Source organism: Drosophila mojavensis, unplaced genomic scaffold, assembly GCF_018153725.1.
Source record: "Drosophila mojavensis isolate 15081-1352.22 unplaced genomic scaffold, ASM1815372v1 contig_80, whole genome shotgun sequence".
In the NCBI taxonomy this organism is placed as follows: domain Eukaryota; kingdom Metazoa; phylum Arthropoda; class Insecta; order Diptera; family Drosophilidae; genus Drosophila; species Drosophila mojavensis.
In genome coordinates, this window is record NW_025318906.1 from 15522392 (window position 1) to 15540695 (window position 18304).

An 18304-nucleotide genomic window follows, 5' to 3' on the forward strand; every position below is an offset into this window, starting at 1 on the left:
TTAAAACAGCCATTTGACGATTTTCTATTATTGATGCGAAAGCAACGGCAACGCTTGCTGTCTAAATGGGGATTTTTACCTGAGATCTTAGCGAGCTTTGCTACACCAAGAGCTATTCCAAATTCAATGTGGAAGGAGAGTGTAGGGAAAAATATAAGGAAATGCTTTGGTAGCTATAAAAACTAATTTCTATTTTATACTATAAATATTTTTACATACAATCTAACTAAATCTTTAAGAGTTAAATGAATAAAGTTTTCTTATGCTGTCTTTCTATCTAGGTCTTTAAAGTTTGGGACTTCAAATTGATTTTCCTTTCTCTTCATTTTCATCTTTCTTTTAAAGCCCAAATGCAAGTAGAAATTGGTGTTATCCTAAAAGTTCCATTACTTTGCGGCATAAAAAACTTTTGACTTTTTACGAGTTGATTTACGATAAACAAGAAACTTGCAAATATTCAATATTTTAAAGCTAAAGTAAGAGGATAAAATCAAGTAGAATATAATGGAAGGGGTTGATTTTTAAGACAGCTATGAATTTTCTATGGTTCTACGAAGTCTTTAATGGTTTCACAGCATCCTTATATGCATCCTTCTACACATCAAAGTTACAATTTTAATTTTTTTTTTTTAATTTTATTTTATGTGTGCTTTCGATATATTTTTAAAAATTATTTTTATTGATTAATAATAAATAATATTTTTTAAATTTGAATTATTTAATCAATAATATAAAAATATACATATAATTAACTTTTTTATTTATTATATTTATTTTATTAAAAATATATATGCAGAAAATATAAAAATATTATAAAAGGGCAGCCATAAAAACAATATATTTAATTATATTTATATTTATATTTATTTATTTATATTTTTAAATAAATATTTTCTTCTCATAATAGACCCATTTTATTTTTTCTTTCTCTTTTATATTTGTTTTATCTCCACATAATCAATATTTAATATGTATATATGTATATTTGATGTTTTCTTTTCACTCTGGCATAAACCATTTTTTCCGCCCCGAGCCTCGGTCTTCAGCCAAATGTCAATAGTCATATGCGTCACTTGACCTCAGTCGGGGCCCTCGTCAGCTGGCCAACTGTTTAAGCCAATACATCAGCTGGCGGCTGGCGCCTGCAGCACTCGAGTCGAGTGTCGATTGAGTCATTATGGCAGCTACGTTGTCCACTTAATTCGCGCAGGCCTCAACGCATTTGCAATCGTGCGCAATTTCAAGGCCTCCCCCAGAGATGTATCCCAGGGAATAATTATGAATTTATGCCGTTGAGCAGGTACTCAGCTCATTTTAAGCTGCGACTGGAGATGAAGGGCGTAAGTTTGGGCTTATGGATTGATGGAGGTATTTTAATTTCAGCTGCTCAAAAGTCAAGCAGTTAATAAAGAAAACTTGATTGAAGAAACATTGAAGCAAAAAGTTGACTTTAAGCTTTAAGCATGCCCTGGAACTGAGCATCGTCTGGGAATATTAGCAGCTCAGTGGGGACACATGCCGAAATGCCAGCTGTGCGTGCTGGAGCTTAAATCAGAGCTTAAATATTTGATGTGGCCAAACCCCCACAGACCTTCAGACCCACAACCCTTCAGCCCTTTAGCTTACCTGGGCTGGCAGTAAAACACAATTTCCATTTGCCCTTCACAGAGGCGACGGCCAATCATTAAACATCGCCAGGCATTTGTGCATTATCATCGGGCTTCACTGTTAACGATATGCGAATGGCGAAGACCCATGTGCCAGGGCCATTTGCAAATGGCCAGCAGAAGTGGCACTAAGCAAGTCGAAGCTGTTTCGAGTGCAAATGCCAGCCGAGTCAGCATATTTGAGAGAGAGTCGCGCACTCTTACATCTTCTGCTGTTGCTGCTGCTGGCAGGAGTCGCACGTGCACATCAAGTCGGGCGCCGCCCAGCTGAAATTAGATAAGCAGCATTCAATTTATTTTTATAGATTCAATTTGAATATTTACCTTTTGAGCGACTGTAAAGTCCTCGCCAGCGACGAGCGCCAACTTTGACAGCGCCAGAGCTGAGTGAGTTGGCAACTTTTGGGTCTCCTGCTTGATGGGTGTGGCTGTGGGTGCTGTCGGACTAGTTGGGAATCCGCTTTAAGTGCGTATTAATTTGCAAGTCCAAGTTGAGACAGACCCGGCCGGCCGAGCGGGGTACACCGAAAAGGATTACTCAAACAAAACGAGCTAATCGCCGACTCTCTCGCATCGAGTTAATCGAAAGGCTTCTCAGTGCCGAAATTCCATTAATGTTGTTTGACTCGGGTCACTGTTTGCATTGGCTCGCCGCCTGTCCTAAATTCCTCAAACATTTAGTCAACCTAAACTAAACCCAAAGCATGCTTGTTGTCCTGGCTATTCAATAGGACCTTACCAGGAACTCTGCTGACTGAGCTCAGTTTGCAAGTCTTTGACATTTATCATTATTTTCAAAGGGTTTTTTTAAAGATTTTTGAAAATCAGCAGAAAGTTGCTTAAATAAATTTTAAGTACTTGAAATAAGCTAAAGTAATAATCAGAGATTTAATAATCACACTTCACTTTAGGCTTTCACTAAGATCTTCAATGTTCTGTAGCAAATTCTGAAGGCAGGTTGTTTAACACATCCAATAGACAAGCATATGTTTTTAAAAATTTGTTTAGGGTTTGTCTTACTCATCGTGGCTAGGCTGAGTTTTATCAAAAGTATTTATATATACTTATTTATATTTCAGCTTTCTTATAACACTTAAGCAACTCAATCAAGCAAAGCCTCTCATGATATTGCAGCAAAACATTATGTATACAGAGCTGTCTATATATGAGGGACCCATCTGCCAACCCTACAAGGTTGCCCATTATCGACGAACCCATTTTTAATTATTTATTATTATTATTAGTATTATTATTATTTTTTATTATTATTATCATAACTTTTTTTTTTAAGAAAAACACAATTTTTTCGAATTGACGATGATAATAAATTTATTTTGTTCATGTAGTTTTCTTAACAATACCATTTGAATATAAAATCTCTTAAATAATCGCTTTGAACCTTTACGGCGTAATTTGCCTGTCTCAAAAAAATATAATTAATTATTATATTTATTACGATATTATAAGAAATCATAAGTTAGTTTTCTTAAATTTCCACTGACTTCCCACTTCCCACTTTAAGAGCAGCTGGAAGCAAAATCATCTACTGAGGGCAGCCAAGGCTTTTATCCACTCTTTATCCACTTTATGATTTCCAAATTTGTTTATGCACACATTGGCTTAGGCCATTTGTGCAATGAGTTCAATCAAATATTATTGTAATGCGACTATAGATGCATAGCTTAATTATGTGTGTGCGTATATGTGTGTCTGTGTGTGTGCGTGTGTGTGTGGCCATTCTGTTTACAAACAATCAGCGTAATCCATCTAAGCCATTACACAAAGCTCCATCAAATCCAGTTCATAAAACACTCAAAGTTCCACACACGATAAGCAGGTTCGATAGCAATGACCTGACCACATCTCTGCGTGTGTGTGTGTGTGTGTGTGAGTGCGTCTGTATTTGTATAAGCATGTGGTTATGCCAAGTCAGCGCTGGGGCAACTTCTGCCTTTGGCTCCTTTATAAATCAGTTCAGTTTATTTCGATGCCGAGGCTCGTTTGCCAGCCGAGTTTTGCGAAACAATTTTTCTAATTTCTGCGCTGCAAACATCGAAAACATTTTGCCAACGTAGCAGTTTCTTCTCCACAAAAGCCCAGCACAAACTTACAAATAAACACACACACATACACACATACACGAGGCAAACTTTTAGTAAAACTTTTTTCCTTTTTCGGGGCGAAATAAATGCAAAAGTCATCGAGAAAAAAGTTTTTTAATATGCCGAAATTATTACCAGTCAGTTATTTTTGATATGTCTGTTGGCCGGCAAAACTTTCGTCGGGCCAAAAGAAAATTATATATATATCGTAACGTATAACGTATAACGTATATGTAATAAACTTTTTGCCCTACGCATTTATTATCAATAAGTTAGATTAGGTTTGCGCCAGACACAGCTGAAAGCGGCGAAGGCGCAACTTTGGCTGACAAAGTGATTAAATTGAGTGAAACGAGAAACAAAACTGTCCGGCTAATAGAAACGTACAGGCCAGATAGACAGACAGACAGATAGACAGACCGGCAGACACTGTAGGAATAGATAGAACCCAAAAACTTTTTACGGCCAGCAAAAAGTTCTACTGCCGCTGCTTCTTCTTCAAAGTTTGCCAACGACAGTCAAAGGCTCAATAAAATGTCAATTAAATTGGCATTTTTGTTGCACTTTCAAATCACACGGCAGACGGACGCACGGACGGACTCGCCTCTACGCTACGGCTGCCAATTGTCGGCCCGCATTTGATTAAAGGCCAGTACGTAATTGCCAAAGTTAGCTTTCAATTAGAAAGTTCACAAAAACAGACACACACACACACACAGATAGGGAGTGGGAGAGGGAGAGGGAGAGGGACGAGCGTCAGGTGAAAGGCATTTCGTTTGCCTTTTGAATCGGCATGAAATTCTCCACCTTCTCACAAATTGTATTGCTAACAAATGGCTGGCAAAAGAGCATCCGGGTTTCAGACCTCATCAATGGCCTAGCCAGGGCGAATCGCTGCACAAAGGTCACTTTGTCTAGGCCAAACTCGGAGTCAAGTCAAAAAGAAAAACAAAATAGGTAAAACAGAGAAGGTAAACAGGGAGCAGCGTGCGCCCCAAGTTAAAGTTGGAAAAAAAGCTTTAAAAACTGACGATTTAGAAATGAATGTCAGCGCCATAGGCGTAGCCAAAGGGGGGGCTTTACGTGAGAAGAACATACATATATGTATATCTCTATTGGATATATACAATAGACATGAATGTGTGAGTATATTTAATTAGATTTAGTACCTTGGAGCAGCTCCCACCTGGCTTACCTGTCCGGCCTCACCTTCACCTCAGTGGGGCAACTTTTCAGCTGTTTCTATTGCTTTACACTGTGAACCCAATTAAAATGGATTTTTATTATATAATCGATATCGATGCTTGACTAAGTAACACAGAAGGCAGCAGGAGCCGTGCTTGACAACGTAACCTAAAGATGTGCTTGATCTAGGCAACGAGCTGCATCCTTCTAGTCATGTCCATGGTTATAGCTATATGAAATCGAAACCCCTAAATTAAATTTTCATCGATTTAAGCAGACAAAAATAAATATTAATGAGCCACAGTTGCCAGGGCATAATTTTGAAGTTCGGTTTAATTTTATATTTATTGTAATTTTTAATAATTAAATAAATATATTTATATATAATATGTATTAGCGCTTGAAAAATTGCCAAATTTGCAATTAAAATCAAATTAATAAATGCTTAATACTTAAGTCATTTTTAATTTTATATTAATTATAATCTATCATAAATAAATAAAGATATAATTAAATAATACATAAAATTAACTTAATATAATTTAAAAATTAATAAACTGAATATAATAAATTTAAGAATAATACATTTAATATAATAAATTTAACAAAATTAAAAAATTAAATATTATTTAAAATACAAATTGAAAAAAAAAATTAAGGAATAAATTTAATTTAATAAATTTAACAAAATGCTAAATCTGAATTTAGTATTAATAAATTTAGTTTAATAAATTTAACCAAATTATAAATTAATAATAATAATACAAAAATGAAGAAATATAATTTAATAAATTTAACAAAATGTCAAAAATAAATTTAATATTTATAAATGTAGTTTAATGAAGTTAATCAAATGAAAAAAAATAAATAAATAAAAATAATTACTACATAAATTAATATATATAATTTAGTAAATTTCACAAAATGCTAAACATAATTATAATATTAATAAATTTATGAAAATGGAAAAATTTGGTTTGAATTAATAAGATTAGAATAAATTAAAATTATTAAATATAAATTTAACAAAATGCAAACAAAATATAATAATAAATTTAATAAAATTAAATTAACAAAATACTAAAAATAAATTGAACAAAATACTAAAAATAAGTTTAACAACACTTCGAGCTACAAGGTATCTCCCAGTCGATCACTTCCGGCCAGCATAAAGCCAGCACTAATTGCAATTTGTGCTTTGTGCGGCGATTAAAAACAGAGTTTCATTAACGTGCCGTCTGAAATCGAACCGTTTGATGAATCAAAGCATAATTCTGTGCGCTGTGTTCGAATGCTCGAGTGTTTGAATGAGCTGTGAATGGCTGCGAGTGACAAATGGTGAATTGAAATAATGTTGCTCTCGTTGCAGATGTGAGAACGTGATGACCTGCCCTATAAGGCCGATTGGATCTGGCAACGAGCACTGCCCCTACGATTGGTTGGCCGTTTATGATGGCCGCGATGAGCACTCGCCGCTGATAGGCAAATTCTGCGGCCTGGGCAAGTTTCCATTCAGCATTATTGGTAAGCACAATGCCGGCACTGCCGATGGCTCCGTAGCTAACCAGAGTTGCGATTCCCAACCGCAGGCACCTCACAATACATGTACGTGGAGTTTGTTACGTCGCCGGCGGGGCCGCTGCTCAATACGGGCTTTCATTTCAATGTTGGCAACTGGCCAGGCCATGTGGAGACGGCGGGCATCAAGCACGGCGTCTGCGACTGGCTGCTCAGCTCCGATTCGCTGAAGGACAGCAGCGCCAGCGAGGGCATATTCCTGAGCATCGCCCACTGGTATCCACCCAACACCTCCTGCAGCTATCACATCAAAGGCCATCCCGGCGAAATTGTGCGACTCTACTTTCCCAGGTGAGCATCATACGACGCATACCTGATTGTTAACTGTTGCATAAGTTCTGATTCTGGGGTGGGTTAGAGCATATAAATAGGTACAATTTGAGCGCGATAATATTACTGATAATACTAAGGTAATAATAATAATAATACTAGGTGAGCTGCGGCCTTTAAAGTGACTTTAAAATGGGTTTGGTTTATTTATATTTCTATTAAAAATTGTGCCTTCATATTAAAAAATCCAAAGAAATCCACCTTTAAAAATATTAAAATATTAAGCATATTAATATCTGTTCACATGAATCAAGCATATACCTTTGCTTGAGTCGATGACAATAAGCTGCAAAAAATAAAATACAAAATTACGTATATATATATTTTATTATATGTTGAGTATAATTATAAATTATTGCATAAATTTGAACAGGCGTATTGTATATATTTTTATAGAGGCTCTGTTAAGTAATAGTTTTTTTTTTTTTTTTTTTTTTTTAATTTACGGGTAAATTAGAAGAGACCATAAATATAATAAGCTAAACAGCTTACAAACTTTTTTTTTTTTTTTTTGCTTTAAATTTTACATATACATACATTTATAGGGTATAATAATAGCATACAGGTACTTTTTTTATATTTATAAATAACAAATGAAGCCCGCTTCAGTCACTGTCATAAAAATAATAATATAAATGAAGTTTATATTACAAAAGAATATTAAGATAAATCAGTATGATTAAAAATAGCTCAAATGACAATTTTAGTTAATTTATTTTTTATTTATTTTTTTTTTTATTTATTTAATTTCCTTTTTTTTTATATTATATATATGTAACTTAACAAATATAAAAATTAATAACAAAAAATCTAAGTTCAATACATATATATATGCATTAAAATTACTTTGTTAACATTTTTTTTTATATATTTATTAATTTAATTTAATTTTATTTATTTATTTATTTTATTTTTTTTTGTTTTTAATATTTTATTTTAATATTTATTAACATTCTAATGGCAAATGATGGTTTACATATTTCCGTTTACTATTAGATCAATCAATATGAACTTCACTTTTATCTTTTATTTTACACAGATCTAACTAGTCATAATTTATCTAAAATTCATATACCCTTTCAAGATAAGAACCCCCTCTTCAGCTAAACTCCTTTTCAGAGTGTCCTCTTCTTAATACTTTTGCCCACGAACCTCGAGAAGTATTTAATAATTTTTCAAAATATTCATAGCTGAAATACTTCAACAAGCTCTTATTTAGTTAACTGGCGTCTCTCGTATCAATTTCGCCAGCTCTTGTTGTTCAGTTCACCCGACAAAAGTTGAGTTTATTGCAAATGCCCCCTCCGCACTCCAATGGGGGCATTGTCCGAGTGGCTTCCATTCAAAAATCCAACGTCGTCGTCGACATTTTACTTAAAGTGCAAAGTTTTGTGGCTTTGTGGGCGTATGCGAATGTTTTATGAAGGAGGGGCCGGACTCCTCTCCACTCTACAGTCTGCAATTCATGTTGGCGCTGCGCTCTATGCTGTAAGCGTATTTTAATGAAATTTGCCGCAAAGATTTATGTGACATTTTAATTTAACGTGTCGAGTTGAAGTTGTTCTTTATATATGTACGTATATATAGTTTAATATATATATATATGTATTTTTTTTTACTTTGTGTTACGCCCAGAGTCACATACTTTCTTTATCCCTGCGTCGTCGGCGTCGTCGGGCCGTTGTTTGTGTCTGGATCCTGAATGCTCGGAACTTTTGTGCAAGTGTCGCATTGGTCCATGCATTCTGAGTTTGCATTCAACTGAATCTGCTTGGCGCCCTCTGCACTGCCCGGATAGGGAAATATTTTATTGTGCTGCGGTTTTGCGGGCTTCATTTCGACTCCTGGCAGCAGCCGCACGGCCTGAAGAGGATCTGGCTCGGGCAGTCGCCAAGACGATGGCAAAGTTTTGCAACTCTGACATTTCGAGGACACTGATGGCTCGCTCCGCTTTCTCGTAAATTGAATGCCATCGAAGGGTTGAGCAGTAAACAGCGGGACGTTGCTCAATTGGCACGGGGCAAGGGGCACGGGGCACTGAGCATAGGGCATATGCATTTGTGTTCTCAGTTATTTTTAAGTAATTAAAAGTTATCACTGCACTAAGCTGTGAATTGAAGAAGAAGTTGTTGAAGCATATTTATTTTTAATTGGAAACTTAAATTGCAAAATATATTTCGATTAACTAGTGAAATGGAATTGCGACTTATGTGTGATATAGAAACTGTCCATCAAATGTATAGGTCTAGCAGACAATTATGTATAAATATTTATTGGGAAACTAGCTGCTATTATCTTTGCACTATTATATATCGAGTCCCAGCAGCAGCCAAGCTCTGCCCCACAACCTCTCTACACAAGATCTACTTTCAGACTGACTCTGCTCTGGCAGCATCCTCAGTAATGTACCTACATATACACACATGTCATACAACTAGTACTCTCTCAAGATGCAGCCCACACATAATCACTCTCTCTCTCTCTCTCTCATTCCATTCCACTTGATCCCCTAGCGCATATACACACCCATACGCATGTACAATCATATACACATACGTTAGTATGAGTGTTCGCAGTAGTACTCTCTCTCTCTCTCACTCTCTCTCTCTCTCTCTTTATCTATCTCTCTCTTTGTCACTCATTCCCATACCCAAGATGATCGCCCGTATATGAGGACACAAGCCCACACATACACAGCTAGTCATAAGTTTTCCACTGCAACAACTAAGAAGTACTACACCTCTCTCTCTCTCTCTCTCTCTCTCTCTCTCTCTCTCTCTCTGTCTTCTATGATCTAACGCACATATACACCCATACACATGCCCAACCATACACACACAGACAGCCACGCTCACATTTAATATGAGTGTTCGCAGTAGTAACCTCTCTCACTCTCTCCCTCTTAATTTCACTCATTCCCATGCCCTAGACGCTTGCGATCGTATACATAATGCCATAAACATGCAAATCATACACACACACTCAAACTTTGGCAAAACCTTTCCATTACTACTTCACTCTCCTTCACTCATTCTCATACCCAAAATGACACAGAGCCACACATACACACAGCGTGTCATAAGTCGTCCACTACTACTGCTTAGGAGATACTACAATCTCTCTTCTCTCTTCTCTCTCTCTCTCTCTCTCTCTCTCTCTCTCCGTAAATTCCACACTCTTAACGAATTCCCTTGTTCATGCACAACTTAAATTTGTCATTTACTGCAAGTTGTGGAAGCAGTTTACTCTCTCTTTCTCGCTCGCAATTCTTCTTCTTCTCAACTAAATGCAGAAATCTATAACTACTTATGTGCTAGTATTTAATATTTATAAAACATATAACAACTTCTGGCACTATCATTTAAAAACAAAAAATCATATCCAAAGGCATCTCTTAATACTTCCAATTACCTCTGCACGTTTAGTAATAATAAAAAATCAAAAGAAAGCAACGTTCCTCGCTGTAAATCTGTTATGGGAATTTGCTCTGATCTGCTGTAGCATAATATATTGCTGCAAACATCGCCGTCAGAGTTGTCAGAGTAACTGCAACGATTTCTGTGCATTTGACCATGTTGCAAGCTTATAATTTATGCACCGAATGTTGCAAAACATTGCCAAGTTTTGGCTGACAAAACTGCAAAGAAAACTCTGTGTGCATGGCCAACATCAGACGCAGAAACACAAACACACACACACACACACGTGGAGAGGGAAAAACTGAAGTAAAATATCAAACAAGTTTTTGCCAAAAGATAAATATTTATGTCCACCTACAAAACGAGCACAACTACTAAGCCCGGAAAACTTGAGCGCACGTTTACACCGATTGCCATTAAGAGTTCAGAAGTGGGCGACACGATTTCGTGATTACAGTGCACAAAACGCAATACACCCAACTGCAGCGGATGTGAGGAGAGAGCGAAGGAGAGAGAACGAGAAAGAGAGAGAGCGAGAGACAGGGATGTGTATCTGTATGTGTGCGGTGCTCTCCTTTTATTGAGTACATTTTGTGGCTACAATTGGGATCATTTCGAGACATTTGAATTCAGTTGGGACTCTTTTGATACGGTACACTTGAAATTGGTTAGAAAAAAAAGTAAAATTGTATTTATTGGACACATTGGGATGTGACTTTGGTACCCTCTGAGGCAGTAGAGTACACCTTTTCAATGATATTATCTGAGCATTATTTTGGGTATATTAAACACCATTTAGGTACATTTATTTCGACTTTGGTACATTATTAGTTCGTTTCAGTGAATGTTAGTATCATTTTAGGTACATTATAATCTGGAGAATCTGCTACTGTCTACAAAACAGCTTTGTTTTTTAGTTAATTTCAGTAAATTTTTGTATATGTTTAGGTACATCACTTACATAGGTACATTTTAATCTACAAAACGGCTTTAATAAACTGTACAATACAAACATTAATTCATTTTAAATAAAAATTAATATTTAACTTCCATCTGCTTTACTTATAAAATCAAATCACAAAATAAAAGTTACTTGAAATTACACCTATATTAATTAAAAGGTATGTTTCTAGAATATATAGAAATATGGACTATAATTTGAGCATAATAAATCATATTATGTTACTTCTTATCAATAATAAATTTTGCAAACAATTACATACATAATTATTTGATAAATTATATATACTTACATGTTAATCACATAAATTTACAACAACAAATAACAAATTTGAAAACTTCAAAATAATAAATTAAAAAATAATAATAATAAAAATACAAAATAAAGAAATAATCATAATAATAAAAGGAAATATTCTTCCATTTGCAATTAAGTTTGGTACACCTTCATTTCCACTTTGGTACATTTGCATCTTACTCGCTTAAAGCATCTATACGTATACATATGTATGTATGTATGCATCTACTTTTTCCCCAAATACCAACTCTGATGTACGGCTAGCTGATGGCCAGCATTGCAGTTGCAGCAGCAAAAGTTCAAAGTAGACGAAATGGCATAGAAGGAGAAAATTGCGTGCGCTCTGCACAAATTTTCGTACTTTAACGATAAGTTTCTGTCTTTGCTGGATGCCGATTGTTGTTGTTGTTTTTGCTGCTGTTGCTGTTGTTGTTGCTGCCGTTGTTTTTCTACTGCTCGTTGCCAACTTCACTCAAGTTGCTGCCACGCCCATGACAACAATTGCACGCCCACACGGCCCTTTTGCCGTAGTCGTTGTTGCTCCCAATCCTTGAGAGGTTCACTTACACGAGAAAGATTCAACTTGGCTGCTTTAACTGTTGCTGCTGCTGCTGCTACTCCTGCTCCTCCTGCTGCTACTCCTGCTGCCTGATGTCTAGACACTGTCGACATTGTTTCCAACAAACTTGCTCATTTAAGTAACATGTCATTCCTGCACCTTTTTTTCGGCTCTCTGCTCTAAGTATCTGCTACTCTTTCTTTCTCTCTCTTTCTCTTACTCTCTGTGAATTTTTTTTCATGGTGCGCTACCTTTTCGTAGCGGCTAACTACGCTGTTAATTTCTTCAAGCTTCCTTAGCTACAACTATATATATTTGTGTGTGAGAGTGTACCCATATATATATATGCTTGATATTTATGCTTTTCAAGTTGAAGTTTGCATTAGCTAAATCGGAAATTTTTCTTTCTAAAATATTCTAAATATTTAGTTAGCTTAATTATATATGATATCTTTGATCCAGATGATATGATGATGACATTTTATATAATTTTTACTAGTTCTATGATAAATGTCAATAGCTCTTTAATAATAAATATTAGAGTATTTGTATATTTGATCATTAAAAATAACGGTAAGACTTTAAAAAAATGAAATCTAGTTTGTGTTTATATATATATATTTATTGTCAGTTAACAGATATACCTTCAAATAAGCTTACTTTAGGTTATGAAAAAACTTAAAAAAGATTTGCTTTCATTTTATATATTTATAATATCAGTTAAATAATATTAGTTTAAAGTGAAGTCTTATATAAAGTAGACCTAGGACCTTGGACTGAAATTTAGGCAATTGAGCATATTCGATTCAGATTCGTAAGCCAATTTCTATGTCTATGTCTGAAATGTTTTAGCATTTTCCTTAGTTAAAGAAACTCTACAATGCTCTTTAAAGTATTGAAAAGATAAATTTTTATTTAATAACTGTGAATTGTAGAACTTGAAGTGAATCTCCTTAGCAGAATTCCACTAGTTTGTGCCCCCACTCTCTCTCTCTCTCTCTCTCTCTCTCTCTCTCTCTCTTCTACCACCCTCCCTCCTCCCCCTCGCATTTTCCACAAACAAAATATGTAAACTAAAATCAGCTCTACCAAAATCAAAATCCGCCCCCACCAAAAAAAAAAAAAAAAAAAAAAAAAAGTAGACAGGTCATAAAAAAAGGGCACGCCTACGCCTTAAGCAGGACTCGACACGCGACAGGACACGACACCAATTGACTGCCATATGCACATAACTAAGCAGTTGCTCCCCAAACAGTTGACAACGGACCCGCGAGGCGGCTGGAGCAGAGGGGAGGGGTGTGGGGGCTCTGTGTTTGGGGCTGCGACCTGATCGTCCGACTGCTGTCGCATTGCATATTTTATGCGGCTAGGGGGGCGAGAGGTGGGCGTGGCAGTTGTGTGTGCGTGTGTTTCATTTTATTTTTTCGCAGTTCTGCTGAATAAACTCCCAACTGAGTCAGCATAACTGGAACTGGAACTAGGCTGCTAACGGATTATGAGGACATGCCGCAGGACGTCAGGCTTAGTTTTCGAAGTCGCGTACGTGAATAACGGCATGGGCACGTAGAGGAGGGAGAGAATGATAGACAGAGAGAGGGAGAGAGTGAGAGGTGTGTGGCGCTGGCCAGGGGGGAAAAATAGTAACTCGCCTCCATTATGAATAGAAGTAACGGAGAGCAGAGCCGAACCGAGCTGAGTTGAGCTGCGGACGAATAAAAAGTCGTAATGTGGCAAATAAAAAACGTTGCGAAACGAAAATGAAATTGTGGCATGCCCGCTGCTCCTGATGATGGTGATTTGTCCTGTCCTGTCCTGTTCTGTTCTGTTCTGTTTTTTTTTTTTTTCTATTTTTTTTCATTTGCTTTTGACATTTGCCAACTTTGTGTGGGTTAATAAAATGTTGTATTATGTCATATAGTGTTTTATTTTCTCTTCTCTTACTGTTTTTTTTTTTCGGGCACAGCGCAAATGTAATTGTGGAAAATCTGCTTAGCGGCAGTGGTCGGTGCTGGTTACGTAAACTATTTTTGGTTTAGCTGGTGTGGTTGGTTTTTAGGTAGATTGGCTGACTGCCAAGAGATAATTGGAAAAGTTTTGCGCTTTAGTCATAAATATATAGAATGAAAGAGGGAGCGCGAAAACAGGATCGAAAGGATGATTTGAATGAAATGCGAGATCTGAAATAAGTTAATTTATATAGCACTGTTCATGATGAGTGATGGACTGATGGAGCAGGCAGTGTGACGGAGATATGGGCTGACTGAGTAGCACATAGATTAAATGAGGCACAATCTGACATATTAATTTGAATTTAATTTTTATTTTTATTTCAAATTTGAATTTAATTTTTATTTTTATTTCTACTTTTAATTTTGTAATTTTTATTTTTATTTATATTTTTAATTTTGTTTTTATTTTAATTTTAACTTTAATTTCAATTTTTATATTATTTTTATTTATATTTTTATTTTTATTTTTATTTCTATTTTAATTTTTTTTTTATGAATTTAATTTATTCTTTATTTTATTTACATTTTTATTGTTATTTTTATTAATTTATTTTATTCTTCTTATTTATATATTTTTAAAATTTTAATTTAAACCAAAATTTTAATTTTATTTTTTATTTATTTTATTTTATTTATTTTTTTTTTTTTTATTTTTTTTTTTATTTTATTTATTTTTTAATTTAATTGATATTTTAGTTTTTCTTAATATTATATTTTAGTTTTAATATTATTTTTTATTGATGGCCAATTTTCATTAATTCACATCAATGTTGACTATAAAATTATTGATTAATGATATAAAATGACTCAAATAAATGCATTATAATTATAGTATTAAAGCCATTTTCAAATCAACTTTGAAGACAGCTCAAATTTCATATTCCATTGCGATTCATTCAGCGGAAATTTCCAGACATGTTTCCCTATGGTCGTTTATTACTTTAACCTCAGACAGTTGACGCCATGAAACGCTTTTGACTGCCATAAGTCGATTTATTATGCTCGAGAAATACTTTACAAATTCCTCAATAATTTGCTAGATTCAACGTGCCAAAAATTTACTTTTGGCAACAAGCAATTTGCATTCATATTCTTCCTCCTCTTCTTCGTCTTTTATGGTTGCAAGTTGCAACTGCGAATGCAGCTCACATCTAGCGTGACTACGTGTTTGTGCCCGTAAAAAGTGAGATTTTACCTGTTACCAGTCGGAATTTATATTAAATTGTGGCAGGAGGCAGCACGTAGAGGCTCGTAGAAAATGTTGGAGTTGGGCTTTTATTTTTTTATTCATTTATTTTTTACAACTGGGGAGGGGCTTGGCAACGTGCCAGAGGCCTTTGGCCTGGGGCTGCGTAGTTTATGATACGGATTCCTGATATTCCATTTGTTGTTCCGTTTTCGTTGCAGTTTTCGCATCAATCGCATCGAGTCGCCCATACTGAAGTACGAGGGGGATTGCGGCGAATCGCTGACCATCTACGACTCGGATCATGCGGATCCGGCGCGCATCATCAAGACCTTCTGCGACACCTTCTCGCGGCCCATGGAGAAGGTGGACTTTGTGAGCACCAGCCCCTCGCTCTATGTGCAGTTCGAGTCGAAGACGGGCAGCTATAGCGGCAGCTCACTGTACTACTGGGCACACTATGACTTCTTCAACAATACACGATTCGGTGATCCGGTGCCCAACACGCTCTGCGACGAGGTCATGTACGCCTGGAAGCATCCGGGCGGACGGCTCCGCTCGCCGCTCAACTCGCTCATCTTCAAGCGAACCGGCGGCAGCGACGTCCGCTGCCAGTACAAATTCGTGACGGACCGACGGCTCTATGCCCGCGCCATAATCGAGGTGAACTCGGTGTCCTTCAAGGAGCTGCCCTACAACAGCAACGCCTGCACGCGCTGCCACGAGGAGCGCGTGGACAAGCTGGTCATCTGGGAGGAGCGCGACAAGTTCCAGAACAACTTGGCCTGCTTCTGCGACAATATACCGCGAGCGGTGCGCGTCATCTCGTCGGCGGACCAGATGAATCTCGAGATGATTGTGCAGGGCCAGCATGCCATCACCTCGTACTTCAAGAATCCCAATCCGTTGTTCGAGGCGACCTACGAGTTCGCCCACGGCCCGCTCTGCGGCCCCATCACGCTGGGGCCCTCGCCGGATGGGGAGCTCGTCTTCCCCTACAAGAAGGCGCTGGCCATGGTGGCGGGGCCGATGGCGCCGCCGGAGCACCACTATCGCCGCGAGAAGTGCATCTGGGAGCTGAAGGTGGCCGCCCAAAGGGATCTCTGGCTGAACCTGGAGAAGGCGCGCTTTGCCGAGCGCAGCTGCGAGAGCGCCAAGATCGAGGTCTATCTGGCCGGGCGCTTGGAGCCGCGCTTTGTCGTCTGCCCGGACAACATATCGCTGGCCCGCGACTTGCCCATCCTGAGCACCGCCGAGCTGGGCGCCACGGGCGCCGACCAGGAGCCGCTGCCGGTGCTCATACAATACACGGGCGATGGCCAGCCGGGCAAGAACATCTTTCGACTGGTCTGGACCGAGCTGTTCCACTTGCCCCGCAATCCCGACGGTAGTCTGGCCGCGTCCCTGCTGCAGGATGGCGACTGTGACTTCCGCTGTCCCGGCGACACGCAGGTCTGCATACCGCGCCACCTGCTCTGCAATGGCATCGCCAACTGTCCCAATGTGACGCACACCTCGACGCTGGCCCAACTAACGCGGCACATTGAGTGGAATCTGGAACAGCTCGGCCTGCTCCACCATGCCGCCGAGTACCGTCAGCTCGTCCTGCACGACGAGTCCCCGGAGATCTGCCTGCGCCGCGATCTCAGCCAGCTGCCCTACGGCAAACTCTCGCTGCTCGCCCTCGGGCTCTGCGCGATATTCGCTCTGCTCATCGCCATACTGCGACGCATGTGCCGAGGGGCGCCGAAGCAGCCAGGGCTGCAGCAGCTCCAGGAGGATTACTAAAACTCCAGCTCGCCCTTCCTCTCTCTGTTGAGTTGCTCTTGGCAAGGATTCGATGGATTCAGTTATGGAAGCTTGCAGCTCCTTGAAATGCAGTTTTAGTTCAATTTTTATTTATTTATTTTATTTTCTTCTCCAATATTTATTAAATATTTATTCCACTGCCAATTGCCGTCAGTATTTCATTGATTTCTGTATTTCTTCTCTCAATACAAAATAAATAAAAGAGAAAAAAAAAAAAAAAAATAAAAAAAAAACATGCTTAATAGCAAGCACTTATATGTAAGTAGTTTTTGCAAAAACTGAACTCTATAAATTTCTCTCGTGACAGCTATTGAATATTAATTGAAATAATTATACGATAAACACTTCAAGCATACAAAAAAAAATGATTAACTGCCCTGAATAAATTAATTAAGCATAAAATTGTCACGTGATAATTGTTGGAAAGGAAAAAACAAAACAAAGGTAAAACGAAATACGAGCATAAAGAAACTAGAAACTAATTAAGGTAGACAGGTAAAATGGTAAAAAAAAAAGATATGACAGAAAATACATATAACAAATTGTTGGTGGTTTTATTAGTTAATATATGTATCAATAAAATAAAATTGAATAAAATACAAAACAACTTAAATTTATTATCATTGGCAAATTGTCAATCTAAAAAAAAGAATGGAAAATATGAAAAATAAAATAAAGTCGTACATAAGCAAATGCATACTTGAATTAATATGTATATAATGTACGATATACAATACATATATATATTTTTTGCACATAGATTTACCTAGACCATAAACGAAAAATGTAAAACGAAATGGAGATCAAATTGCATTTTAATTCGTGGTTCAAATTGTCCACAACTAAAAGGCAAAGAAAAAACAAAATTTCAATGAGAAACAAAATTAAATAAATTAAAAAAGTAAAAAATCCTTTAAAACTTTCCCAAATAAAAAAGTAAAGAAACTTGTAAAATTCAACCAAAAAATGGTTATAGAAATTAAGTCGTATTACTTAGATATAAGTGGTATTATTATATGCATAGAACGAGCGAGTCGAAGTGGCATTGCAGCGATCCAAAATCTTAAATGAAAGCCCCAGCGCGTATAAGCAAAGCCTATGTGCCCGTTCATTAATGTTCTTTGCTGTGGAATTAAAAAAAAATTTAGTTTTCCATGTTTAAATTAAAAAAAAAAAATAAGCACTTTAAAAAATAATTGTAT

At 37.0% G+C, this 18304-nt stretch overlaps 1 protein-coding gene across 1 annotated transcript in view; it reads left to right on the forward strand.

Moving 5' to 3' along the window:
* Nucleotides 1-17713, forward strand: part of LOC6580083 — an 86366-nt gene extending 68653 nt beyond the window's left edge. The window contains exons 6-8 of the mRNA XM_015164087.3: nucleotides 6324-6478; nucleotides 6544-6823; nucleotides 15515-17713. Of these exons, the coding sequence (XP_015019573.2) occupies nucleotides 6324-6478; nucleotides 6544-6823; nucleotides 15515-17081 (2002 nt within the window). The 3' untranslated portion in view covers nucleotides 17082-17713. The remainder of the gene's footprint in view (nucleotides 1-6323; nucleotides 6479-6543; nucleotides 6824-15514) is intronic.
* The last annotated feature ends 591 nt before the right edge of the window (nucleotides 17714-18304 follow it).